The sequence below is a fragment of the Ciona intestinalis genome, chromosome 12 (assembly GCF_000224145.3).
Source record: "Ciona intestinalis chromosome 12, KH, whole genome shotgun sequence".
Taxonomy (NCBI): domain Eukaryota; kingdom Metazoa; phylum Chordata; class Ascidiacea; order Phlebobranchia; family Cionidae; genus Ciona; species Ciona intestinalis.
In genome coordinates this window covers 4841250-4868390 of record NC_020177.2, presented here as the reverse complement: position 1 = coordinate 4868390, position 27141 = coordinate 4841250, and the positions used below count along the sequence as shown (strand labels likewise).

The window sequence follows — 27141 nt, the reverse complement described above, 5'->3', positions numbered from 1 at the left end:
GTTATCTGTTTTTTACGCTTTAAACTTACTTTAAAATTTCGCCTAATTTACGTACTTTTCTTATCAGATTTCGTTGCAAGAGGGTTTTAATATTACTTGACAGATGTCTTAGTTAAACGCAAAGCAATTTTGGTGGAGAGTCGTACATAATGTACGCAGAACGTGGCGTTCCAATGTCCATGGACATAACGTCGGTGTGTGGTAACCGGTTACAACCAGTTACAGGCATAACGGTTGTAAATAAATCGTCATCCCTACGTCATACATCGGACAAGCACCCGCACCAGATACTGGATGTGTTGAATATATTAAGAAAGAGACAAGAGCTATGGGACGTAGCTATCGTTGTTGGAAGTTTGAAGCTTCATGCACATCGTGTTGTACTTGCAGCTGCTTCACCTTACTTTCATGTAAGATGCATTATTAAATGTACCTTAATTGTCCTTGCATGATGGGGCAATGACAGGTATTATAGCACAGTTGTTTTGTTTCATACACCTGGTGCTTTCTCATGAGTTACCATGCTAGTGACCACAGGTTTGACCAATTGTCATTAAGTTTATTGCCAAAGGACACATATGCTGACAATAGTAGAAGTGCCGATCCCTGAACCCGCATCCTTTGGCAGCAGCATTAATATATAACAGTAACAACTAAATTTTATTTCCAGGCCATGTTCACTGTGGAGTTGGCGGAAAGCCACCAAACCGAGATTGTTATCCGTGACATTGAAGAGAAAGCCATGGAACTACTGATAGATTTCGCATACACTGCACAAATAACGGTAGAGGAAAGTAACGTCCAGTGTTTGTTGCCTGCTGCCTGTTTGCTGCAGATGGTGGAAATACAAGGTAGGGTTTAATATGGGGGTTTGTGGGAGATGGGAATCTAGTATATGGATGAACTATGGTTATTGGTTAAATATACTATCTTGGCAGAAGGTTGGGTGTAGATTTTATTTGTATAAGAGTTGACCTATGGCAAAGCACGTTAGTATCTATCAGTGTATTGTCGTGTAACAAAACATTGAAACCCATCTTTAGATGTCATTGATACATAACATGCCCGAAATCATTCAAAAATTTGGGGTGTTTAGAAATGGACAAAAGCTAAAATATTGTTTAACACTAGTTCGTTGTTTTAGTATTTGTAAATCAATGTGTTTTTAGAAATCTGCAGTGAGTTTCTGAAACGACAACTGGACCCGACAAATTGTTTGGGTATTCGTGCGTTCGCCGATACACATGCTTGTCGTGAGTTACTGAGGGTGGCCGATAAGTTTACACAAGCAAACTTCCAAGAGGTATGACTATTATAATGTGAAGTTAGGCTATAAAAGCTACAATGCTTATCCTTGTGGGCGGGTCAATGATGGTAGTTATACCATGGGGGTTATGTTTCATACACCTCATACCTGCTAACATGTTACCACGTATATAACTTTGTGGGTGATTTTGTTTTCTGTATGGCTGATAATTTAGGGTTTAGCCAACCCATTAGACTGGAATGAAGCAATTGTTGCCAAATGTCTTTAGCCTTTATGTTTAAGATTGAATATAAAACCCAGAAAATATATTCCACACACAATTTGCATCTTACTGCCTTTGATTTAATATTTATTATATGTTTGCAAAGGTGAAAGAAAGTGAGGAGTTTCGTCTTCTACCGGTTGACCAATTGATCCAAATCATAAGTTCCGACGACCTGAACGTTCGATCAGAAGAACATGTTTATAAAGCTGTTACTACATGGATTAAACATGACCTTAAAGACAGAAGAAATTTACTCCCTAAGGTGTGTTAGTTTAAAGTGGATGAATATTGTAATAACCATGTTATGTTACTATTGTTGAATTGGTTACGATCTAAGTCACAATTGTCACCACACCACAGATCATTGTTACCATTCAATGCCACATTGTATTGCGCAACATTGTTGTAATCATGTTTAGTCCAATGTAAAGACGTGGTGTAACAATTCCCTTCACCCACAATTCCTATGGTAGTAACTCTAGTCATCCATTAGTTTGGTTTTACATTGAACTTTGTAGGACGCCTTACCCTCTATGACGCTGTGTGTATAGCTCTTGTGTCTTGTGTGTTTTGTGATGCACTTGGTTTAATACAAATAGGAATTCTTATTTAATCATTAATATGAAGGTAGTTCAAGAACTACAAAGGTTTTAACCTTGTTCAAAGTTGTTCTGTTTACACAATTGCACTATTATGTATTAGCAATGTGTTTTGTGGCATCTATACTTTCTGTATTGTCAGATATTAATCTTTCATCCAATAATCTGCTGGTAATTCATATTTAATTGTTTTGTTCGGATGGTAGCACCCTGCGTGTAGATGGAATATTAAATACATCTCCTGTCTTATCCCAGGTGTGCCTCACTGAATACCTCACCTTTATACCATAGAAAAGAATCTCTATTGTTAAGTGTATATACACTCAGAGAGGTCTAGATAGTAGCGCCCTGGGTGTTGGAGTAATATACCTACGGCTGCATCCCAGCCCGAGTTTTAGGTGTGTCTTATTATAGACCTCACCCTTATCGTATAAAACCCATATTATTTAATGTAGCAGCTAAATGTAATGAAACCTAAAGATCCTTGGTCTTAAATCTCCATATATTGTAACTCCCACTCCCCAGGTTCTACAACATGTCCGCCTTCCCCTTCTGACTCCCAAGTTCCTCGTTGGAGTAGTGAGTGTAGATCCCTTTATACATGGAGATGAGCAATGCAGGGACTTAGTTGATGAAGCTAAGAACTACATGTTGTTACCACAAGAGCGGCCACTCATGCAAGGGCCAAGAACAAGGCCACGGCGCCCGATAACCAGAGAAGTTCTATTTGCTGTTGGAGGTAGTTGGTAATGTTGTATTCACTAGAATTCTTCTATTCTATGTGGGTGAGGTCTTTAAACAGGACCCGGGATTTAGGCCAGATTTTGCCTTTTACCCCAAAGAGTCTTCCATTATATAAAGTTAAAGCTGAGGTCCTACGACCACCATAGAACCTGGAGTTCAGGCCATTGCCCCAGCAACCTTTAATTCAAAAATGTATTTATTGTCCCAGATTTGTTAACATCCATCTTTACCTTTCTGTTAAAATGAAGCCATATGGCACGAACGATGATCCAGGTTTTTGCCAGAGTTTACTTTTGGCTTCTACTTCCTAGCAATTTTTAATTACAAACAATTTTTATTGGCCTACTCTTAAAAATGTAATATATATTACAATGTTCAATACACCCAGGTTGGTGCAGCGGGGATGCCATTAACTCAGTTGAAAGATATTGCCCTGAATCTCGTGAATGGCGCTTGGTGGCGCCAATGAGCAAGAGAAGGTGTGGCGTGGGTGTGTCAGTATTGGATGATCTACTGTACGCTGTGGGCGGGCATGATGGAACGTCATATCTCAACAGTGTTGAAAGGTATGCCAATGCCCCTATATAATTAGTTATATAGCCCAAAGTGTACAATAACCATCATTTTGTTTCTAATTCTTTTCTCTTTGTTTTATTAATTGACCTAATCTTCGCTATCATATTTTAAGAGATAAATAAATTATGTTATATAATGTCACATTCAATGTAAACAGATATGACCCTCAAACCAACCAATGGTCATCTGATGTTCAACCCACAAGTACATGTCGTACCAGTGTGGGTGTTGCTGTGTTGGATGGTTACTTATATGCAGTGGGGGGGCAAGATGGAATGTCTTGCTTGGATATCGTGGAAAGGTATGGATTGTATTTGTATAATTGTTGGGGTGATGGGACAGCTTTGGCTAGAATCATACTGTACAACCTCACACCCAAATATAAAATCTGACCTACATCACAGGTCCCATGGTGTAGCACGTTGTAGCACCTCACCTATATAAAATAGAATGTGCATATGCAATGTTGGGGTAATGGGCTAAATATGCTCTAAATCTCACGAGTATCCTGACATTTCTATTCATTACTCATATAGAATTATGAAGTATTTGTGTTGTGGCATAATTAAAAACATACATGGCTATTAAAAACCCAACATAATAGTGTGGATCATCTTAGTCATAATTAATTTTTGCTTTAACTGGTAATGGCATGTTAACATATATGTAAAATCCTGGGCATGATAATACATTGTATATGATACACAGATACAGCCCCAAGCAGAACAGGTGGAACAAAGTTTCTTCCATGAACATAAAGAGACTCGGAGTAGCTGTGGCAGTGCTTGGTGGGTACTTGTATGCTGTCGGGGGCTCCGATGGCCAAACACCTTGGAACTTGGTGGAGCGATACGACCCTCGTGAGAACCGCTGGACAGAGATGGCGCCAATGAGCACACGAAGGAAGCACCTTGGATGCGCTGTTTACCGGGTAGGGTAGAATGATTTTTGTGTTATATGAAGGCATATTATAAACGGTTCTCTAGGTCTATGCAACACATTTAATGCTGTGTGAACTCTGGTCTATATCCCAGGTTCTCTACAATCTTTGCATTGCAGGACATGCTATACGCAGTTGGTGGCAGGGACGACACCACCGAACTCAACAGTGTGGAGCGCTACAACCCTCTTACTGACACTTGGTCAACTGTGGTGGCCATGAACTCAAGGAGGAGTGGGGTGGGTTATGCTGGAATAAGTGTTGTTATTGTGGTAGAAGTCAAATAGCATGAATGGCAGCAACAACTTATGTTTTTTTAAAAATTTATCATGAAAAAAATGTCTAATTTAAGCTGCTGTTAAGTTAAAGAGTACTGTCTTCCTAACAGGGAAGGAGCAATTTTTACCCTAGCGCGGCGGGGAAACAACAGTCATCCTTGCGCAGTTATTCTGTTTTATACACTTAAGCCCGCTTGACGCTTACGAGTTACTATCTATTTAAGTTTCAAGAACACGCCCACAATAGTAATGGCAAAGCCCAGAAACGTATAGCTTAGAACTTAAACCCTTTTTGCTAGAGGCTCGATACTAACCACTGCATTATGGACCAAAAAGTTTGTACTTTATTTAACTTCATTTTCCCTTTCAGGTTGGCCTTGCTGTGGTGAACGGCCAGCTCATGGCAGTTGGTGGCTTTGATGGAGCAAGCTACCTCAAGACCATTGAGATCTACACTCCTGAAGCCAACACATGGAGGATGTATGATGGCATGCATTACAGGTATAACTGTACATATGTGTGCATAACTTGGTTAATTATATGAAGATGGTATAATGGTAGAAGCACCAGCAGTATTGTACTGTATAAAGTGGATACTTCTAGCACATTATATTTCCTATTTCCTAATCGTGTTTTAAAAATTATCAACCTTGTTTTAGACTTGTGAGGATTTGATTATATAACTTTGTAAATTTTCTATTTTTACCACTTCGCAATCGCCTTCCTCACAACGTGTGCGACTTGTTCATAACATTTCTGCCGAGCGTTATTGAAGTATATGTTTCTAAACAATATATGATATTTTCTATCCCTGTTTGTTTACATAACTTACATTATGCATATAGGAGGTTGGGTGGAGGTGTTGGTGTTATAAGACTCCCACAAGCGTGAGGATGCTGATGGTAAACACAAGCCAGCAGGAGATGCGTTGCTTCACTGTAACTGGTCACAGCTATATTTTCATACACTACCATCTACCAATACTACTATACTTCCAGTTCTAGGCCATTTCCTGCAGATTCAAACTAAAGTAAAAAGGATATTTGGATAATAATATTAAAACATACAATTTCTATAAACTATTCAAATATTGATAAAACATTTAAATTAAGTAAAAAGGATGTTTAGATAAAAATATTAAAATTTACATATTCTATAAACTGTTTGAATACTGATCACTTGGTACTTGGTATTTAAGCCTGTATTTCAAGCTGTTCTTATTAGATTCAAAACTTTATGTCTTTGCTCTCAAACAAAGATTTAGTAAAAGTTTCAACAGTTTTTTACAGAGGGTTAAATTCATGATCATTTATTATGACACATAAATGCACTGTATGAGTCACAGTTTTCTATTCCTAGCTCTATAATAGATATTCTCCTGTGACTAAGCAACTCCAACTCAATCTAAGTGTTTGTATTTCCACTCCTCTGTAGTAGACAATACCCCACAGCACAAAATATCACTCTATTTCTCAATACACTTGTTTTTTTATAATTAATGCTTCTCATCCCTGAGAGTTGTGAACATAAGCGGGTTCATTTATTTTGTTTAGGTTACCAATTACAGTGGTTTACAAAGTCTTTGAACTATTACTGATAAAGTTGTAGAAACAATAATTTAAATAGTTAAATTGTTTTAAGAACTAGGTCACCAATGCTTTGTCATATTTTCTATTATTATTTGGGTCACCACAAAATGGGTTGAGTGGCACTGTTGTAAGGAGTAAGATGTTTTTATTTCGTGATGTTTCTGTTTTATTGATCTATTTAAAAATACAAAATCTGCTCTATGTGAAATTAAGTTGAATGGTTATATGTGTAGGTAAGACTTCACTATATAGAAGACAGACCTGTGTGAGCAGTTTAAAGTATGAAATAGTTTACATTAGTCTGCTGTTTAATGGTAAACTATGTCTGGAATTTTAAGGGGCTTCCCATATTGGCCTTGTTTATAAGCAAAAGTTTCCTAAAACAGACACACATCATCCTGGATTTATAAAGTGTTGGGTATTTTGCATACACGTTGTATAAACTTATGTATTAAACGCACATCAATAGCTAAGATTAGGGTAGATTAATCATGTGTTCAGATTACAATAGGAAGGCTTAAGATTAGCTTGGTAATTAAGTAATTAACATCGGATAGAATACCAGTTCGGAATATTAACCGCTAAAGCGCAAGTTGAAAAATTGACGTCTAAGTTTTAATAGGAAAGTAACAGCAATTTAGTTAGTTGACATTTGATATTTGTGAAAAAGTGGGGATGTTTGTATACATTGTATCAATGCTTTACCAAGTAAAATAGCGACGCCGATGCAGGTAGATTTTACTTGGTAGTTTTAAACATGCAGACCTTATACTACAGCCTCAGTATGTAGAAGAACTATATTTATTTAAACTTGTTAGAAATTTTCTTTTTATTGCATGAAATTTAATGGAAATTGTATGACATTTGGGTAAAAATTTTATGTAATATTCTTGTTTGAAATGTCACGTATGAAATTGTAAGTCAGTTTGCTAGCATCGCGATATACTGTACTATGAATGTAGATTGTATATACGTATGTTTATATACAGACTCTGTTATGACAGCCATGCCTCTATCCGTTGGTATAAAATTTTAACCGGTGCTTTATTTTGTGTCTTCTAAAGCTCAAAGGGTTAATTTATAGTTCTTAATGGCAGAGCGTCATCTTTATTGTGGCAAAATTCAATGGCACCGTTCTAATTTATACCAGTGTCTATATTTAGTTCAGGGCATTTCTATTTGATCTACTAGGGCGAAATAAATGACGTAATCTTTACGCGCCGTAGCGTGTGCGCAAAGGCGGGACCCTGTTCATAAATCCTCGGAGATTTTAGGTTTGGGTGTTTAGCGTAGGACTTAAATTGGATCAGCGCGTTTAGTAAGGTATTCTGATATATTTAGTGACCGTGAGCTGATTTTATAAAATATGTAAAATTTGAGGCTTAAATATGTTATGTTGTAGCTCAAAATTACCGAACGCGTAAATTTTGCAGCGATTAAAATTTAAAAACTAACTTTACCGTTTTAAAAAGTTGAGCAGACCTGTTTAGTATATTGTGGTATTTTGGCGTTTTAAAGTTGAGAAAATTTGTTCAGTATATGAATTGATATATTATGTGTTATTTATTGGATAGAAATTATAATTACATAAAACGTATATTATATATGTCATAGGTTTTACTTTTTTTGTTTTTTTCTTGTCGTAATTGTAAACTAAAACTAATTGTGACATAATTACACTGGTAGTAAGGAATATAAACATAAAATATATTTGTTTAATAGCAATTGGTGTTAACGTTGTATGTTTTATTGATTTTTGGGTATTTGAATTGAACAATTTTCGTGTTTTTTTATTAATCATTGCTAAACTGTTACTTTAGATTTACCATGTTCTCTATATTTATGTGTAATTGTGTATGTCTATTATTTTTACATTGCACGATTAAAATTAAAACTAAGTTAAGCTGCGTTAAAAGTTTAGGACTTTTAACGCAGAATCTTTTTATTTTTGTATATTATAATTTAAATAATAAATTTAAAATGAGACAATACCTATGGGAATTGGTATAATTGATAATAGTGCTTAAATAAACCTTGGTGGAATTTAAATGGTGATTGATTTAAAATCAATATTTCTGTCACATTAAAGGTCCGTCTTCTTCAAATGTGTTTGAAGACAGCTATGATGGGGTTGTAATAAGTCTGTGACAATTGGTAGTAACTGTCAATCAAACGGCAGTTACTATATAAGAGTGAAGTTGTAAAATTAGTGTGTGAAGATTTTTAACATATTTATCCGTTTATATGTAATAATAAATTGCATGGCATAGATTTTCGAATTTCTAGGTATAATAATATTCATAATTATAAAATAATGAGGTTATTATTTAAATATTTAGTAAAATGTTGTAAATGTGCATTTGTGCCAACTGTTGCCCTATATTGAAAGTTAACTTGTAATATATATATATATATATATATATATATAATATATATAAAGAAGTGAGCTTGGTTTCATAACTCATAAAATAGCCATCAAGATATGTCAGTCCATATTATTTCAGTTTAATGTCCATTTATGAAGAGATAACAAGAGTGAGTGTGATTTCATCTTAGTGAAACATTATGAAACAAAAGATTGTATTGTAAAGATGATTCATTATGTGTAGGTGTTTTCCTTTGCAATACTTCCGTGTAGAGTGGTATGTACATCTTCAACATCTGCATAACTATGATTGGGTCGCTTAGACGTATAATGACACACCTGTGTTTATGGTGTTTAGTTTGGTACAGGTAGATTCTTAGGTATAAATATTGTATAGAATAGCATATGTGTTCGGTACATGTCATAAGATAGCTATTTGAACTTGTTATCACTAAGGATGGTTTTGGTTTTAAACAAAAACACTTGAAAATGAATGCAAATGTGTTGTATATATGGGCTGTTATGTTTGTATTGAGACCAGCTATTATTTTACAGTGCTTAAAGCAGGTTTGAACAGGTGTTGATTCACAGAGTATAAATACTCTGTGCAAAGCAGACTATTTACCAGCTGTTAACATTAACATTATGCAGCCACCCTTACCCATAATAACCAAGTTATTTCCCCCAGAATCGAAACTTGTTTTGTATATTTGCTGGTGTGTGTCATAAAGTTATTGTTTCATTAATATTTAAGAAGCCAACCACAGTCGAGATGCCAAAGCAAGTAAGTAGTTACTTTTAAATATCAAACATTCTTTTATTAACTCTATGTTGTTGGACAATCTTGCTTAATATGTATATTATATTCTGTAGTTTAGTATAAAAGGGTAGGTGACATTGGTACACTTTAAATGGTGATATTACAAAGACAAAGTAATATCATAAAATTAAATAAGGTAGCGAGTCTAGTGACTGCTACACAAATAAACCTTGCAAAAATTAATTGTGATTCTTGCATGCCATTACTTTGTTTTTAAGAAATCTAAATGTAAACTAAATATTACAAAAAGGTTCATGTGTTAGATTTCATAAGTTTATTGACATAAGGGTAAAAAACATTTATAAATATGTTATAATAAATAGACATTTTTCAAGCAGTGATCTTCTGGTAAAAATTGCAAGTATTTTATTAAAAAAAGATGGTTTTAATGTCAAATATGTGTTTAGTTAAGCTGTTACCTTACTAAAATAATGTTGTTTGGTATTTTTTATTTTATAAAACCAATTACAAGTCGTATTTATTTCGTAATATAGTTTTCTGTTTTTTTTTACTTTGGCAAAAATTTATACTATATGCCTCAATGCCTGGTAGCAACAGTTGAACAGTATGTATATTGTTTCCTCCATCACAAATAAATATCGGATTAAAACATCGAGAACGCTTGAATTGAGATGTTAACATGTAACCACATAAATACCAAGAGCTCGAGACTTGTTGTCAGAGTTACAAGGAATTCTTTACCTTCTTAAGCTTTGATTGAACTGCATGCTAGTTGCTTTTAAATGGGGTTTCCTTTCCAAATCCCCACGCCCTGCTCTTATGTTTGATGTTTTCAAAGTACATGGTTAGCAACTGGATAATGGATGTTGAACTCACAGTTAAATGGGCAATTATCAAATGACCAGGAAGATAGATTTGTTCATTTGGTGATAATGTTGCTTGTATAATACAGTTTAAAATAGTTAAACATTAAACATATTTTGTTTAAAATAACGATCAATATATTTGTGTTAAACTGAAAGAGGTCGCAATATTTGTCTTCTCGACGTTAGTTTTACAATACATTCATATTCAAAGTATTTGTAAACAAGTTCAGGATCAAATGTTACAAAATACAATAAAAAAACTTACAGTAATATGAATTAATACGAATATGTAGCCTATAAACCACAGTTGTTATTCATTTGTTTATAATTGGGCCAAGGTTGCCCTGGTTACAACTAAATGGGGGATACCTTCATAAATATTTAATTAACTCAGATTGTGGTTTCATTTAAATTATATATCTATGAGTTTGGTCAATTTATTCAGAGATTAAAACATTCATAGACGGCTATAGTGGNAAAAAAGTATAACATTAACATTCAAATAAGGAATAATATATATATAGGCCTGTACAATATTATATACAACATTGTAGAAAATGTAAAACTACATAAAACAATATAAGAAAATATATAGCCTATATAGAGCATTCATTTTTTGCTGCTTAATGGCACAGATTTGTATTCCTTTTCTGTATAGCCTATGTAATGTTTCGGAAGAATAAGCTGTGATCGTTTTTTCTACATAAGAAATTATTAAATTATGTTGAGAGCTTTAAACTTGGTGGTACATTGGCGTAAGTGGCATTAAAATTCCTCCTACTCTTGTGTGGTTCATATCTATCAGTCATTGCAGCTACTTGAAATCCATTCTCTCATGGGATTGACTGGTGGCATTTTGCTCTGTGATTATCAGCGTTTTAAATAGAAGCCATAACGCCTCATAACCCGTGTGAATTGAACGCGCTTTCCTGTCTCATTTGCGCAATGTTTCATCGGCGTTCACAAGTCGACGGGAATGTAGTAACGCTCACTTTCACTCGTAACAACCGTGTCAATTGTTTCCGTCTTTTTCAACAACTTTATCCCAACAAAGCCAACATATAGTAGGCCGGGGTAAGATGGTACACACTTTTATGCTCCTTAATCATCCCAATTGATAGTACACATAAAATAATTACAGAATTCTAAAACCGTGTCCGCATGTTTCTAAAAGCGGTTGTCCGTTGTTAAAAACACGATTATAAAATATGGGACATTATGTGCTAAAGGTGTTCATCTTACCCCCACAGTACTATAAAACACGATTAGGAAATAGTGGATATCATGTAAATATGTGTTATAGGTGTCTATCATACACCTACAATACCATACAATTAGAAATATGGGATATTATTATTATGTGCTAACAGTATCCATCTTACTAAATACAACACCCAGCCACATTCCCATCAACCTTGGGACACAACCTTCGCCAAACAATTCACTCCCTGCAGAGATTCAATATCCATCATATTGTGACGTAGCGAACACAGCGACGCCAGTATACGTGCCCTGGTTAACGTGTCTCGCCACACGTTTAAAAATACATTACTTCCCTTTGGAAATATTCTTATACATAACTTTAACTTATGTTAAAATACAAATACTTTTTCTAACGAAAGGATTTAATGTTCGATGTTAACGTTTTACCAATACGAGGTAAATAAAAGTTCACGTTATGTTCATGAAGTACAAGAAACATAAAATACAAAGTCGTAGTTCAGCAATACTCCGTAATTGGACATTTTTTTCCACATTCTGTATTGGTATGTAACACGGTAACACCTACCGTAAAATACAGTCTTCATGTAACATTTCTTATGATTAATTACCTTGATAAAATACCTCGTAATTAACTTATTTTTCAACTTGTCTTTACATCAAAGTCTACTAAACTAATTTCCTTATTTGCCAAACCAACATTGTTTCGTAATTAACACGTCATCACATCGACGTCGATTATTTGATTGTTACGTCACACTACGTCGCGAGATTAATGACGTCACAGTTGGGAATTCTCGAATCGATAACGGACGTCGTGCTGCTTGTATAGAACGCACAGCAGGGGTGAATAATGTATGAGCATCGCATCATGAGGCTTGGTAGAAGCCAATGCATTGTAGCATTAGTTGGTTTAAGTTCAATGTGAACGTAATATAACGGTTACGTTGTAAATGTGTATTTTCGTAAGGTTATAGTTAGGTTGTTTAGAGATGCTTCCCGCTAAGACAAATATGTTTTACTAAAATTCCAGAAAATGTTGTTTTTAAAGTATAGTGTACCGTTGGTGCTAGTGAAGAATTATAGCCCTAACGTATAAACTAAAATAATTTGTAACCTAACGAAGGTTTCTTCAACGTATAGTTTGCTTAAAACTAAAAACTATTTCTCCCTGTGACGTAGACGAGTGGTCGTCATAATTTGTAAGAATTTCTTGCAGCATTGCAGTATGCTTACGTGTCGTATGCTCGCACACCGTTAAAACGTCAACGCACGAATGCAGTTTTTCATGGTCTGCAGATTTTGGGTTCAACAGCCACGATTTTTAACTGACTCTTTCTATACCTTTTACCCATAGCGTGTTTTGCTGTTGATTTCGTTCTCTACCTCGTTTAATAATACGATTTTCGTAACCGCTTTCGAAGGGATAAAAAAATGTATTTTATATTAAAACCCGCTTTCATGCGTTGCGCCAACAAAATGACGTCACCCCTACTTATCTATACGCGTGGTGTACGAAAGTTAATTACACATGTTTGATGTACAAGCACTAGTTACGGAGGCGTATTACATGGTCGCTAATACACGATATAGAATTAAGTCTAATACCCATAATACATCCGACTTACATACGTTTAGTTGGGCCGTTATCCGTAACGTTAAACGTGTGTTTTGTTATTTAAGAACTACTTTACCCACGCTGAAACTAACATAGCTTTAGCATCTGCGTATTATTACATTAGTAACACCAAACTACTACAATACACGCACCGCATACCCGTATTATAACTATCAAATACAAAGCTTTACATATACAGCACAACCCTTTTCAAATCAATTGATTCTTACGCGCAACCAAAATATAATACATAACAATGCCATAACGTAAATTTTATCTCCGAAAAACAAAAGCGATTTATAAGCGTGGCTACTGATGCCAAATTAAAGTTTTACGCTGGTAGTTATATGAGAAACGCCTTAACAGATAACCGCATATTTCACCACAAACTAACACGCAAGGAATCCAGATAACAGCGATGAAAAGTTGAAAGTAACCAGGTCTATGCTACGGATGTGAATGCGGTTTAAACACGGGTTGGTTTCGTTTGCAATTTACGCGAGTTTTGAATATTTATAATACCGGTAATCGTCTACAGGCATGCGTGGGTGCTTGGGGAATTCGGAAATATTTTAGCTCTGTAATCTTTCATCACTATAACTGTAGGCTGTAGGCTGTAGGCTGTAGGCATCTAAATTACTAAATTTCCTATACTTTATAATATGTAATGTGACTTCTTATTAGATTAATTCACACCTTTTATATAAGACTTAAAACACAGTGGTTAACTTTACCTATATCAATGCAACTTTTTCCCATCTCAAAAAAATATAAATTCATGAATGTAACTTATTTATCTTTGAATGGTGAGCAATAATAGTAATTATACCATTGGTGTTCTGGTTTTATACACCTCATTCCCACTTACAATTTACCACATATGTAACCATGAAGTAACCCATAGTAAATAAAAGTCACCGAAGTATTAAACTGGGGTTTTTAATTAGCAATATAACAGTAAACTCCCATTAAATATGATTCCTGCATTCAATACTATTGCTTTAGATAATCAAGCAAATGCTCCTCATACACGCTTGGCGCATAGATCCATACAAGTGTAGCTAAGCTCTGTTAGCTATCTATGTTCAATGCTTGTCATCGGGTAACAGCTTTAACTCCTAACTTGTGGGTAATGTATCTGGAATGAGATTATTTGGGTTTCCCCGTTGTCACTTCTGTTTAAAAGTCCAAGCTCCTTAATATAGACCACCACTGTTGCCTTAGATTTCCCGCTAAACATGGTTCAACCTATATAGTTGTACTGGGGTTTCTGGGAATATAAAAGGTTGTATCCACACTGATGTATAGCAGAGCAATTGGTGCTCTAGGAATGCAGTGTTATACACCCAGTTAGATGTGCTGTAGGGTAGGCTAGTAGCGTCAAATTGCGTTACCTGCTAAATGCGGTTTAGATTAATTTTTTCCCCCTTTTAAAAAAATTGGTTAAAAAAAAAATATTTTAAAAGTTTTAGATATTTTTCTCGATATAAAATGAGTTTCAGGTACTTTTCTTGATACAAAATGGGTTTTTAAATAATTTGCTATAAGCTTAGACTTCTCTAAGTTTGTTTTCATTGAAAATGTAAAAGGAGATTGGTTTTAAAAGTTAAGTTGAAGTAGATAAAGATTAGCATATAAGGTTGCAGGCAACAATGTTCTGCGTACTTATACACAAGTATTGCCTTATAAGGGGATGTGTTTAAGTTGGTTTGCGTAGCACTCGACAGGTAATTGTTTGTGATTGTGACATCATAGATAATATTGTCCTTACTGTGATGTAATAATGTTTGGAAACAAAGGAACAATGAAATATCGTGTAGACCCGCGAAAATATCAACGAAAAGTGATCAAGAACACACAAAAACAGGTAGAAATTATCGACACCAAACTTAATTCTTACTGTCTTAATCTACACAGAGTCTGATGCTATTTCTCCTCTGTTTAGAACTAGAAAACACTGTTTTTCTGGTAGCATTGGTACTACTGTTGAGCAAGTTAAAAGTCATAATATTACAATATTATATTACCTCTGTTTGGTAGCGATCAATAATCATTACAATTCATACACTTACAATCTTACATGAAATTGAATGACAGTTGTTATAACACGGGTGTTTCCTTTCTTACACCTGGTGTCCACTTTTAAATTAAAGCAACTTATCTTTTTTGGCTAAAACAACACCAGGTTACAATGAGTTCATTGCAATTAAACATACTTCTACTTGTGTTACATCTGTGACTTATATAAACAAAGTCTTTCAAGTGCAATGGTTGCTTATTCAGCATTTCGTTAAAATTTCAATGTTGGTTTATCACTGTTAATGTCTCGCATATGTTACTTTGTCTATATGCAAGTTGTAAAGTATTATTTAAGAACTTATTTTTAAAACCTGAATTAATAACGATTTATTGAAAAATAGGACCCAGTCAGTATAACATGCAGAAATACTTCTAAAGGTTAACTCTTCCTTTTGGCAGACAATATCTCAATTTTTAACTTTCAAAATGTATATAAGGTGGCATACAATTAACATAGATTTTATTAAAATCAACATTTCATCTGCCATGCAGCAATTATTTTGTAAGGGTCAGATTGGTTTAAATATCTTTTATTTTATTTAATAACTTGAAAATATATTATTCCAATTCCGACTGGTTGTATCTTAATAATAGCAGTAAGGTGTATATAACCAATGATCCATCCATCCATGAAAAGTTTGTTTCCCTCATAGTATTGAATGTATCACGATCTGGATATTTTGATTTGGTCACCTTAGCTTGCTTATTCTATTGTCAGTTGGTGGGTAAACATAATAGAGTTAGTTGAATAGGTTGGGAATGTCATTCAAATTTCAAACCGGTAAAATTCAAAATCGTAAATACAGTAGGGCGGGGTAAGATGGGACATGTTTTCATTCTAGTTTAATGTCCCATTTGGTGGTAAACAAAGAATATTTACAAATTTCTATTACTGATTCTCACGACTGTAAAAGATCGTTGTTAATTGTATAAACACCATTAGAAAATATGGAGTTTAGGTGCTAACGGTATCTATCTTACTCCACTGTGCTATGTCTAAATTTAAGAAACTGAAGTTATTCTTGGCTGCACGATTGTAATTTTATTGTGATATAAAGTGTTGAATGTATTACGTCATTTCTCAGCTATTTAATCTGATTATTTTCAGATGAGCTTAACTTGGTCAATCCTACATGTAATAACGTAACGCATATTATGCAGATTTACTGAATATGGACAATTAGTATAGACTAAATGTTGCTATCAGATTCTATTTAAAAAAAGACCAATGTTGCTACTTGCCGGAAAATGGCAAATATTTGAAACACCATTAATTAGACTAGAGTCTAGATGTTTGTTTTCCGACTTTTTAGTTGGATATTGTGTATTCTGTTATGATGCATTAATAATCCTCCCAACAGTATAAATTGCCAGAACGCTCGAACATATCACAATTCTTAGTATACCATTGAGCTTGAAATTACTGATGACGCTGTGTGTGGAAATTCAAATAAAACATTATATCCCGCTAACGCTAAACCAACCAGAGTTATCTTGTTGGTTATATTACCGTGTGCATAGACCTTGAATAAATTGGTCGAAGGTTTTACGAGGACACATCTAAAACTTCAAACTGTTTCCCTTCAATTCTTCAAAGCTGGCAAACAAACTAGGGGTTGTTGCACCCAGTGTATGTGGTTGCTTGTTGGTTTCTTTTCAAGTTAACAATCTAACTCTTTGTATAACAAAGCCCATACTTTGATCTACATTCTACTATGTAACATATTTGATAAATGTGAGCAAAAATAAAAACAGAATTAAATTACCCAACAGTAAAATTAAATTTGTTGAAAAAATCTTGATTTAAACTGAACTTGCTTTAATGTGTAGAGAATTCATAAATTTGTAATTTAGTAAATTACTTGTTTGATTTTTCCGCCCCAATTGTAATTACTCCCATTTCTATTGATATACGGCTATGACATCACAAATACATATTTGTTTATGTCATAGTTGGTAATTTACTGCAACATCATCCTATGCTGGTACATTGCACTTGTGGTATGCACGTAACAATGCTATACCTGACGTAACAATGTGTGTTTAGTTACGCACCTTTCGTATACAAAAGATTCCAATCACGTTTGCTAAGGGCGTCATTGCGTCAGTTGGACAATTAAAGCGATTATGATGTCATAGTGGGCTTGATCACTGTAAAACTTCTTTATTTCATCATAATGAGAAATGCTTGGCCACTCAAGTGTGGAATTGGAATGACTCTTAATGTTTCGCGCCTGACTGGGTTTACCGCTTCACCGGTTAAATGACAATTTTAGGTCAAACAATAGACAAAGTTAAACATGGCTGACTTCATTAATTATTATCAAGATAAAAGATTACATCACGCATACCAACGCACATTGGGTTCTAACCCTTTGTAGCTTGTTTTATTATATTTATATTAAGTTAAGTTTAACAACGTTGTAAACTTAAACTAATATTTGTAAAAGGATGTCCATTGGGTTAGAGACACACCAAAGTAAAATATGACTTTTCCACCTAAGCCATTTCTCCCACCTACTTTTCTCCTATATGTACTTGATGTAGAAAGACCTTGTCTCGTTTCCTCTGCATACTTAAGGTCAATTGGCCATTTGTGAAGCTGTACAAGAACTCTTTTGTTCATATTTATACAAGCCTTAATGTCTAGACCTGAACTACATTGAAAGTAACTCACACATTTGTTTAATGATAAAAACTATGTTGTAACTACTTCACACATTTTTTCTAATAAATTAAACACATAGTTAAGTTGGTGTAGTTTAATTCCTTCACAAAGCTTATGAAAAATGTACCAGCCACCAGTTATTGTGGGGATCTGCTATGAAAACGTAACATAAAAGACAAAGCTCAAGTCCAGCAAATTGCATATTAAAAGATATATATTTCAACTAAATGGGACCATCATTCTCTTGATCAAGTAGCCTATGAATATTTTAAGCACACAAGGTGCAGCAATTGTAGCTGAAATGTTGAAAATTAAGTAAAGCATGTTGATCGTGTTAAGAGGAAATGTTTTTCACGTCTTGCATTGTTTTCAAACAATCACGGTTGTGACATCGACATGTCTTGTTGTGATTTCACAGGAAATGAATTGAAACAAGCGTAACTGCATCTATAATGCTAGAACTTGTTTGTAAGTTACATGAAAGAACAAAGTTGCAAACACTGTTTTTTAAACTTACAAGTTATGATACATTAACCAAACTTTCACGGCATTAAACAAACAGGATTTATAGTCATAACTCAAAATTAATATATGCATGGAAATTTTTAGAGCTTTTTCCAACCTAAATAGGTTATGGTCTAACTCGGGCCTAAATCACAGGTCCCATGGCGTGCCTCAATGTAGGACCTCACCCATATAGAATAGAATGTGCATATAAAATGTTGGGGTAATGAGCCAACTCTTACATAAATCTCAGGTCTCAATAACGTAGCTCGTTTCTGGACTTCACCAACATTAAACAAAACAGTAAAACTGTAACAGGTTTTAATAATTCTTATTTTATTTCAGCTAAATGTTCGAGTTACGACGATGGACGCGGAGCTTGAGTTTGCCATCCAACCAAGCACCTCAGGCAAGCAGCTGTTCGATCAGGTAATATATTTCAACATTGGGAATATTTATACAACTTGTGTGAACTTTGTTTTGCGTATATGGTTGTTTGGTTTCATTATTCAGTATATTCCCTATACAGTTCATATGGAATACATATTACAACATATATAGCCAACAGCAGGCAATATGGTGCTTTTGGTGGCAGTTTTACACCTTTATAGCTTTTACACTGCTGTTATGTGTCTTAAACAAGGGTATATTATACAGTATTCGACACATTAAGCAATGAGGTTCCCTATGTATCACGCTATCAATGCAACTTACCCGAGAGTTAGTTAATAATTAAAAAAAAGCGTGACGCATATATTGCTCACATTAAATATACAGTGCATGCAAACGCAGCAAAACATAAACGTTTAATATTGTTTAAAAGTAAACTCCTCAAATTGGTGATTGAAATGTTTCAATATTGTAAGTTCCATGTAAAACAACCTTGTCTGTAGAATCGCGTCGAATAGTATCTCCAACAACCATGGTGAATAGCACTTGTGAATAGAAGCCACTTGAAATCATGTGTGCTTGTTCTTGTTTATTAGCTTATATACTTAGAAGACAAAGCTCAAGTCTCTTCAATGAGTTACTAAGCCAGCGCCGTTTATATCCCATGTCCCATTTGGATTTCTACTAACGCTTGAAATCTTTAATTACTATGGTGTGGAAATGAATATTTAATGTTTAACCTCTGCTTGGTGCTTACTGTGGCATAATTACCAATACCAGTCAACTGTTTTAGGATAATTGCTCTTCAATGAATAATTCATAAAACACTCATATAGGTTTAATTAATACAACATAATAGAAGTCAGGATCAAGGGCTATGAAATATGTAACACAACAAAAATTAAGTCCAAAGAATAGTTTGCTATAAATATAAAATATATATTTCACCTAAATTGGCGTCGTCAGTCTCTTATTCAAAGAGAAGAGTTTGTTTTTTTTATAACAATCATCTTTGTTGAAAACAATGCCCATTATCATGTAATGAGTTGTTGTCATAATATGTTTTCTTATTACATCACAATGCTTGTATAACATATTGAATATGATGTCATAACAGGTTGTGAAAACAATTGGATTGAGGGAAATCTGGTTCTTTGGATTGCAGTATAGTGATGCAAAGGGATACGTCACTTGGCTCAAACTGAATAAGAAGGTAGCTGCTGCTTCTGTTGTTTTTATTAAACCTTCTAAACGAGAATGAACAAGTCATTTATTTAAACGCTCCGGACTGTACATTTTGAGATTCAATCATGTTTTTCAGTTTATTTGTAAAATATTATTTTTTTTTTCGTAAAATTATATATATATATTTTTTTTTATATTTATTTTGTTTTTTTTGTCATTGCAAATATAAAACGATTAAATTCACCCTAATTTTAATCACTTTTAAAGCAGCTAAAGCAGCACTATCAAAAGTGTATCTTGCACAATGCGGTTGCTGTTATGAAGTATTGCTATTCAAATCTAGTGATTTATCTTAGTTTTGCCATTTGCAACCAAAGGGTACATAGTTCAATGCTCGACCAGATAGGTGTAAACATGTTTGGTCAAGACACTTTATGGCAGTTGCTTGAACCTAGTGGTCACTAATGGGTTGCCTATATCAGCCATACAGAATAAACAATCACCCACAAAGTTACATACTTGTACATGAAAAAGTTTACTTTTGTTTAAAACTCGCATGATGTTTTACACAGGTGACCCAACAAGACCTAAAGAAGGAAAACCCAGTTTTGTTCAAATTTCGTGCAAAGTTTAATCCAGAGGACGTGGCAGAAGAATTGATCCAAGAGATTACCCAAGTAGGTTTTGTATAATACAAAATTATAATATTATATTGCTTATATCAATTAGTTATACCGTTTAGAATTAGAAACATAATACTAAGTCGGATAAAAAAATTAAAAACATTGCTTTTAGCAATTGCGAACTCTAATTTTTATTAATTTACGAAGCAGTGATTTTGCTAAGTATTTTGAATAGCATTCCTGCAAAGTGAATGCCTCACAAAACTTTCTTTCGTCAAATATTAACTCATGATACCATGGTAGTCATAAAGGGTAGGTCCCTATTACTCATAAAGACTTCATTGGCATATTAAGCCTTAAACCAACAGTTTAGCTGCAATGGAGCGATATGTGCCGGTGTGGTTACTTATTAACTCCATGTTGAATCTTCTTTAATGGAATCTCGGTTTGAAACGAAACAAAATCTCAAGTAGAAGACTAACAGAGATAGTTCCACGAATTTTGTGTTTTTCCTTATAATAATCATTAACTTTCTGTCCTTGAACTTTACTTGCTATAAACAAACTTATAAACAAACTTATAAACAAACTTGTTCATTATCTATTCAGACTATTCTATGTGGGTGAGGGGCATGGCCATTGGGGGACCTGGAATTTAGGCAAGAGTTGGCTTTTTACCCAAATTAATTGACCCATCAGTCAGAGTTACTTATGGAGATGTGATAAAACAAATTTAGGTCAGGTATTAAATAAAGCAGAGGGCACAGGTGTTGAGTGTCTATGAAAGGGGCTAGAACAATAAAAGGTGGAAACTTGAAAATCACTACTATAGTTTGCTATGCTAGTTTACAAAAATTTAGCGACTTGAATATTAATATGAACATTACTCCACAGAGGCTCTTCTTCATCCAAGTGAAGGACAGCATATTGTCTGATGAGGTTTACTGCCCACCCGAGACCTCTGTGTTACTTGCATCATACGCTGTACAAGCTAAGTACGGAATGTACAATGAAGAACGCCATAAACCGGGATATCTTTCGGGGGATAGACTTCTCCCACAAAGGTTAGTTTACAAACTTCACTGTTTTGATAATCCTAAGATGTCTAGTGGTGTCTCAATGGTTAGTGCTTGGGTGCTTGCACTATAATATATGACGTTACCAAGCGAATATGACCTTGAACAAGATAACTAACAGGCAGTTGCTCCAACCCTGTGGTCACTAAACGAGTTGGAGTAATGGGTCCAACTCTGGCCTAAATTTCAACTAATAAAATATTGAAATGCTATTAAGCTTATTTTGGCAGATGTACCATGGAAGTTAATCTAATGAACAATTGATTTCCACCTAAAGGCACCTATGTTAATTCCAGAGTTTACGAGCAACACAAGATGACAAAGGAACAATGGGAGGAAAGGATTCAAACGTGGCATTGTGAACATGGGAGCATGACAAGGGAAGATGCTATGATTGAATATCTTAAGATTGCACAGGTTTGTTTTATACATGAGTTTATGTTACTTTCTGTTCCGGTAAGGTCCTTTAACATTGCACGCATGGGACCAGTAATTACTTTCTCATGGGACCTGCGTTTATTCCTCGGTTATTAACGCAAGTTTTGCAGGAACTTGTAAACAAACATGGCTAAATTTATTATTGGCTTCTCGTTTTGTTGTTAATTAGAACATAGTTTAACATAATGTTCGAATACGAAGTCTCTGTTTAAGTTGTAACCTTGCAAAATGTGATTCCAACCAAGCAATGCATGCTTTGACCAAATAAACAACCCTCCTTGTTCCCACAGGACCTTGAGATGTACGGAGTAAATTACTTTAACATTCAAAACAAGAAACGAACTCAACTATTGCTTGGTGTGGATGCTTTGGGTTTAAACATATACGAGAAGACAGATAAGTAAGTGACAAATATATACATAATATATAACTTTATTACTGCATATACAAGTTAAATACAACATTGTGAATGCCTATATAATATTATGGTTGCATATATAACAGTAATGTAATGATATTTTGTATGAGCTATGATATATAACGACGGGAGTCCTGCCAGTGTGCAAATAAATGTCAGAAGAGTTTTTTTAAAAACATTTGAAAAATTTCCTGAAATGCTGATTAATATTGTAAACTGTTCATGAATAATACTAAATTATCAAGTTATTAAAATTTTTATTTAATATAGTTGTGTTACTTGTAGCAGGGTAAAACTGAGTTAGGTGTAAAACTGCAGTCTGCAGTGTTACAACATGTTATGTCTCACCCCTGTTTAAAAAAATTGTTAAAATGTTACTCCTGGCACGTTACTGGTACCGCTACATCGCATATTTCCCACCTTTTTTGGGATTCTTTGGTTTAAAACTTTGGTTTACATAACACTAATACAACCCCTAACACCCCCCCCACCCCCAGGTTGACGCCCAAGATTGGATTCCCTTGGAGTGAGATTCGAAATATTTCATTCAACGACAAGAAGTTTGTCATCAAACCTATTGATAAGAAAGCTCCTGTGAGTTTATATGTTATATTATGTTGTGGTGTAACAATGTTAATTGATCAAAGTGAGTGTCGATCTATATGGGTGAGGTTTGGGTCAGAGTTGGCTCATTACCCCAACACCCAGGGTGCTACAACCAATTAGTGACCACTGGGTTGTAGAGCTATGTGAAATGTCCATTAAATGTCTTGCCCAAAGATAATTACATATTGGGCATCAAACCTGCTATCCACTGGGCCACAACACTAGAGTTTCACTCCAACAAACACAATAACCTGCTTACACCACCAGCTTTTGCATTTACCCTCTTCTTACAAGTTTTTTCACAACCGTCTGTTTTTCTAACATAGAAATCATATTATAAAATAGATATCATTTTAAAACATAGATACCATATTGTAACATGGATACCATAATATAACATAGATATCATATTAAAACATAGACATCATATTACAGGACTTTGTATTCTACGTCGAGCGTCTCCGTATCAACAAGCGTATCCTCGCGTTATGCATGGGTAACCATGAACTTTACATGAGAAGAAGGAAACCCGACACAATCGAAGTCCAACAGATGAAAGCACAAGCCAGAGAGGAAAAACATAAGAAGGAACTGGAAAGGTGAGGTTTTAGTCGAGCCTTTAACTTGTTGTTTATTTAAAGTCAAAACACAAGTTTGAAAAATGATTTGTTGCAAATTTAACAATGATAAGTATATGATTATATATTTACAGTCACAAACAAGTTTAAACAAATTTGTGGCAACTTTTAAAGCGATCCGTATATTCAACTCATCAATACTGAATATGTATGGTTTATAATAAGTTTATTACTTGCCCAATACTATTCAAAAATATTTTTTTGTGATTTTATGCAGTTAATACAAACGTTGTTTCGAACATTTTGGTTTAAAAATCTGAACCTATCTTCGGTGATGTCAGAGCTCATTAATTTCCAGAAAATGTTTAAGTTTAAAAACTGGAATGATAAAAGAAAGACAATTGTGGCATATATATTTATTATGGTAATTATATGATATCTATGTATAGACAAGCATTGGAGCGGGAGCGTGGGATCAGAGTAAAGATCGAGAAAGATAAAGAAGCTGCTGAGAGGCGAACACAGGAGTTGCAGGAACAGATGGAAAAGTTCCAAGCTGAGAATCAACGTTATCAAGCGGGTATGAGATATTTAAAAATTTACCAACAATAAATGCCAACAATATTAGGGTTTGTGGCCAGGAAATATTGGGTTAAAATACTGACAGTGATGGGTATTGGCCTTTGGGGTATGGGTTTTGGCCCAACTTTGGCATCCCTACAAGCTACAACGTCCCTTGGCATGGCTCAGCTGTAGGGCTCGGCCAATATAGAATATAACAAGCTATGGTTTGGTGTGGCTTATTGGCTTAGTGGTTTTGCAATTCGTATAAAAGGATGCTTGGTTCAATTCTTGGTACTAATGTCTTGCCACGCTCAAGACCTCAGCCATAGAATATGCTCCCTTTTAAAACATACATGGTTACCATTCATGTATTACCACCAACACTATACAGAGATCTTGTTGAAGCAACAAGCTGCGCAGAAGTTGGAGGAAGAGAAGTTACGAGCGGATCAAGAGAGAAAGGAGATTGAGGAGCTGAGGAAGCAAGCTGAGGAGGAAGCTAGGGCATTGCAAGAGGTGGGCCTATTATATATGTATATATATGTATATATATATAGGTATAATGTCAATATGTGCATGTCATATATACCTTAGCACATGAGCAAAGCCAAAGCATTGTAGGGTTGGTGTATTATATAATGTCAATATATACACATGTAGAACATGGGAGGGGTTAAAGCATTGCAGGGTTGGTGTATTATCTATGTTATGTCAATATGTGTAACCTGTTGGGGGGTCATTGCTGTAAACCAGTGTTTTGTTGGTTTAGCAGCCACATAAGGGCAATACAGGAGGTGTGTAGTTACGCAATGTAATGCCATTATATGCTTATGTACCTTGGTGGGGCAAGGGCATTGCAGGCTGTGTCTATATATATAATGTCGATATATGCATATGTTACTTATTAGAGAGGACTAGAGGTTAATGCAAAATAAAGCTTGGCACACGAATGAGTTTTTATATGGCAATTGTATTCACTTACGCATGTAAACTTATTATTGTTTCTCAACCTTTCATGGTTCTTGGGCCTTTCAGAAACACTCAACACCCGGCCCCCTGCTCCATCAATAAGATATATTCTTTAAGCATATTTACATTTGTCCACCAAAAACCACCTGCAACTCCCATATTATAACACACCTGTTTCTTTTAAACAGAAACAAGCAGTAACTGAACTTGAAAAAGAGGAAATGGAGAAAGATATTCAACGCAAACTTAAAGAAATTGAAGATTTGAAAAATGTAGAAGAAGAAAAAGAGAGAGAGAATGCAGAATGGAGGAAAAAGGTAAATTTCTCTTCTATTGCCGCCCTTTTTCTAATATTTTCCTAACGTTATGTGATCCTTAAATAGGAAACTTTATTTTTAGCCCTTGTGTTAAACTTTATGTTAGAAGAAATATGTAATAATTTTGTTGTTTTTTTGGGGACAATATGAATTATTTGATGTTAGTATCCATATATTGTGTCATAATGTTCATTGTGTTTGATTGACAGGCACAAGAAGCAGAAGAAGCGATCCGAGCGAAAGAAAGTGAGCTTGCTACTCTCATGTTGAGCCAGAAAGTTGAACCGATTGTCATCGCTGAGAATGTAGAGCAGGAGAACGCTTCGTTGTCTGCTGAGGTGACAAATATTTTTAAGAAATGTGGAACTCTGGTCTAAATTATGGTTTCTTGTATCCATTTAATTCACTTTCTCAATTCCACCTGGTTCAATGACTATCACATAAATAGATGACATTCATTTAGTTTAATGTTATGAACCCCAGCATTACTTTGTATGAAACTGAACACTACTGTGGTCATGTAATGTTAGTGACATTCATTCATTCAGTTTAATGTTATAAACCCCAGGGTTTGATAGTCATTGACTTGACATATAAAGTTAATCATTCATTGTGTTTAATGTTATAAACCCCAGGGTTACGACGACAACGAGGCATCGGAACTCAACCACGAGGAAGTCGAACGCGATCGTGATGAGGAGAATCGCGTCACTGAATCAGAGAAGAACAAAGCTCTTCAACAACAACTACAAGTATGTTGGATATATTATGGAGATATAACTAATGCTATCTTATGGAGAAATCATGGATAATTTGTTTAATGGTTTAATTAGGTTTATAACACGTCTGGCAGAAATAGTTAATTTGTTCAATGTTTTATTTGAAGTTGAATGCGGTCAGTTAGTGATACTACGAGAATGCTATCAATATTATGCCCAACATTTGTTTTGTATACTAAAGCTTAATGTTATATTTCAGCCGCATTTGTTAGTATTTATAATGCTGGTAGGGTGTATTGCACAGGCTTGCATAAGACATTGGTATGGGAACAAATTTATTAGAATAGCTTTGTTATGTTTAATATATGCCTGTCACGCTGTCAGCAACAGGTCATTTATTCAGTGTCTTTTATATCTGTGGTTTTGTTAGAACAGTGTGGGTTAAAGTATTACTAGTTACTACAAGTGGTTTGTGTGGTTGGAAGTGTTTAGTTTGCCTGTGGAAAACGGGACACTTCAGCACATATTCTAAAATATCCCGATTGTGTTTTTAACAATTAACAACGGTCTATGGGAGTCGTGAGGACACGTTTCATATTTCTTTGAATGTTCTTTGTTTGGGACGAGAAAATAGAATGAACAGGTCTCCTATCTTCTCCAACCTACTATATTAAAGTTTAACATTGGTTAAACCAAAGGTTATTTATTTATTCTTTGGAAAAAAACATAAAGGTTGTTTTATTCATTGTCACAACTCCTAGAATTTAAAAACTATGGTGTCACTAGTTAAATACAAAGATTACTTTTTCCGCAGAACCTTCAAGAGCAATTGTCGCAACTTCGTGACAACAACGTCACTTCAACGCAGATGGATATCCTGCATAACGAGAACGTGAAGG

General features: G+C 34.7%; 2 protein-coding genes and 1 long non-coding RNA gene across 3 annotated transcripts in view; all 3 read left to right on the top strand.

Moving 5' to 3' along the window:
- The first annotated feature begins 57 nt into the window (after positions 1-57).
- On the top strand, positions 58-6466 carry LOC100175104 (kelch-like protein 20). Its single transcript, XM_002130568.4, has 11 exons — positions 58-410; positions 671-851; positions 1170-1303; positions 1636-1794; positions 2657-2870; positions 3264-3441; positions 3609-3752; positions 4160-4382; positions 4511-4630; positions 5040-5170; positions 5515-6466. Exons 1-11 carry the CDS (start codon positions 150-152, stop codon positions 5558-5560), a joined length of 1791 nt encoding a protein of 596 aa, XP_002130604.1. The 5' UTR covers positions 58-149; the 3' UTR covers positions 5561-6466.
- Positions 6467-14816: 8350 nt separating this feature from the next.
- erm (ezrin/radixin/moesin (ERM)-like protein) overlaps positions 14817-27141 on the top strand; it is a gene marked incomplete in the record, with an annotated part of 12991 nt that continues 666 nt past the window's right edge. The window contains 15 exon segments of the mRNA NM_001032427.1: positions 14817-14976; positions 18706-18789; positions 19868-19963; positions 20508-20612; positions 21452-21621; positions 21930-22050; positions 22362-22471; positions 22987-23083; positions 23531-23694; positions 24123-24253; positions 24629-24753; positions 25395-25523; positions 25733-25861; positions 26159-26275; positions 27057-27141. The exon segment at positions 27057-27141 is cut by the window's right edge and continues 24 nt beyond it. Of these exon segments, the coding sequence (NP_001027599.1) occupies positions 14893-14976; positions 18706-18789; positions 19868-19963; positions 20508-20612; positions 21452-21621; positions 21930-22050; positions 22362-22471; positions 22987-23083; positions 23531-23694; positions 24123-24253; positions 24629-24753; positions 25395-25523; positions 25733-25861; positions 26159-26275; positions 27057-27141 (1747 nt within the window).
- On the top strand, positions 14983-16315 carry LOC113474750. The gene is made up of 2 exons (XR_003396435.1): positions 14983-15398; positions 15646-16315. It is a non-coding gene; the product is annotated as an uncharacterized LOC113474750 (long non-coding RNA).

Coding starts and splice junctions, on each gene's coding strand:
- LOC100175104 (XM_002130568.4), top strand. CDS start 150: ATGTACGCAGAACGTGGCGTTCCAATGTCCATGGACATAACGTCGGTG. Junction 852..1,169: donor GCAGATGGTGGAAATACAAG/GTAGGGTTTAAT, acceptor ATGTGTTTTTAG/AAATCTGCAGTGAGTTTCTG. Junction 4,383..4,510: donor TTGGATGCGCTGTTTACCGG/GTAGGGTAGAAT, acceptor TTTGCATTGCAG/GACATGCTATACGCAGTTGG.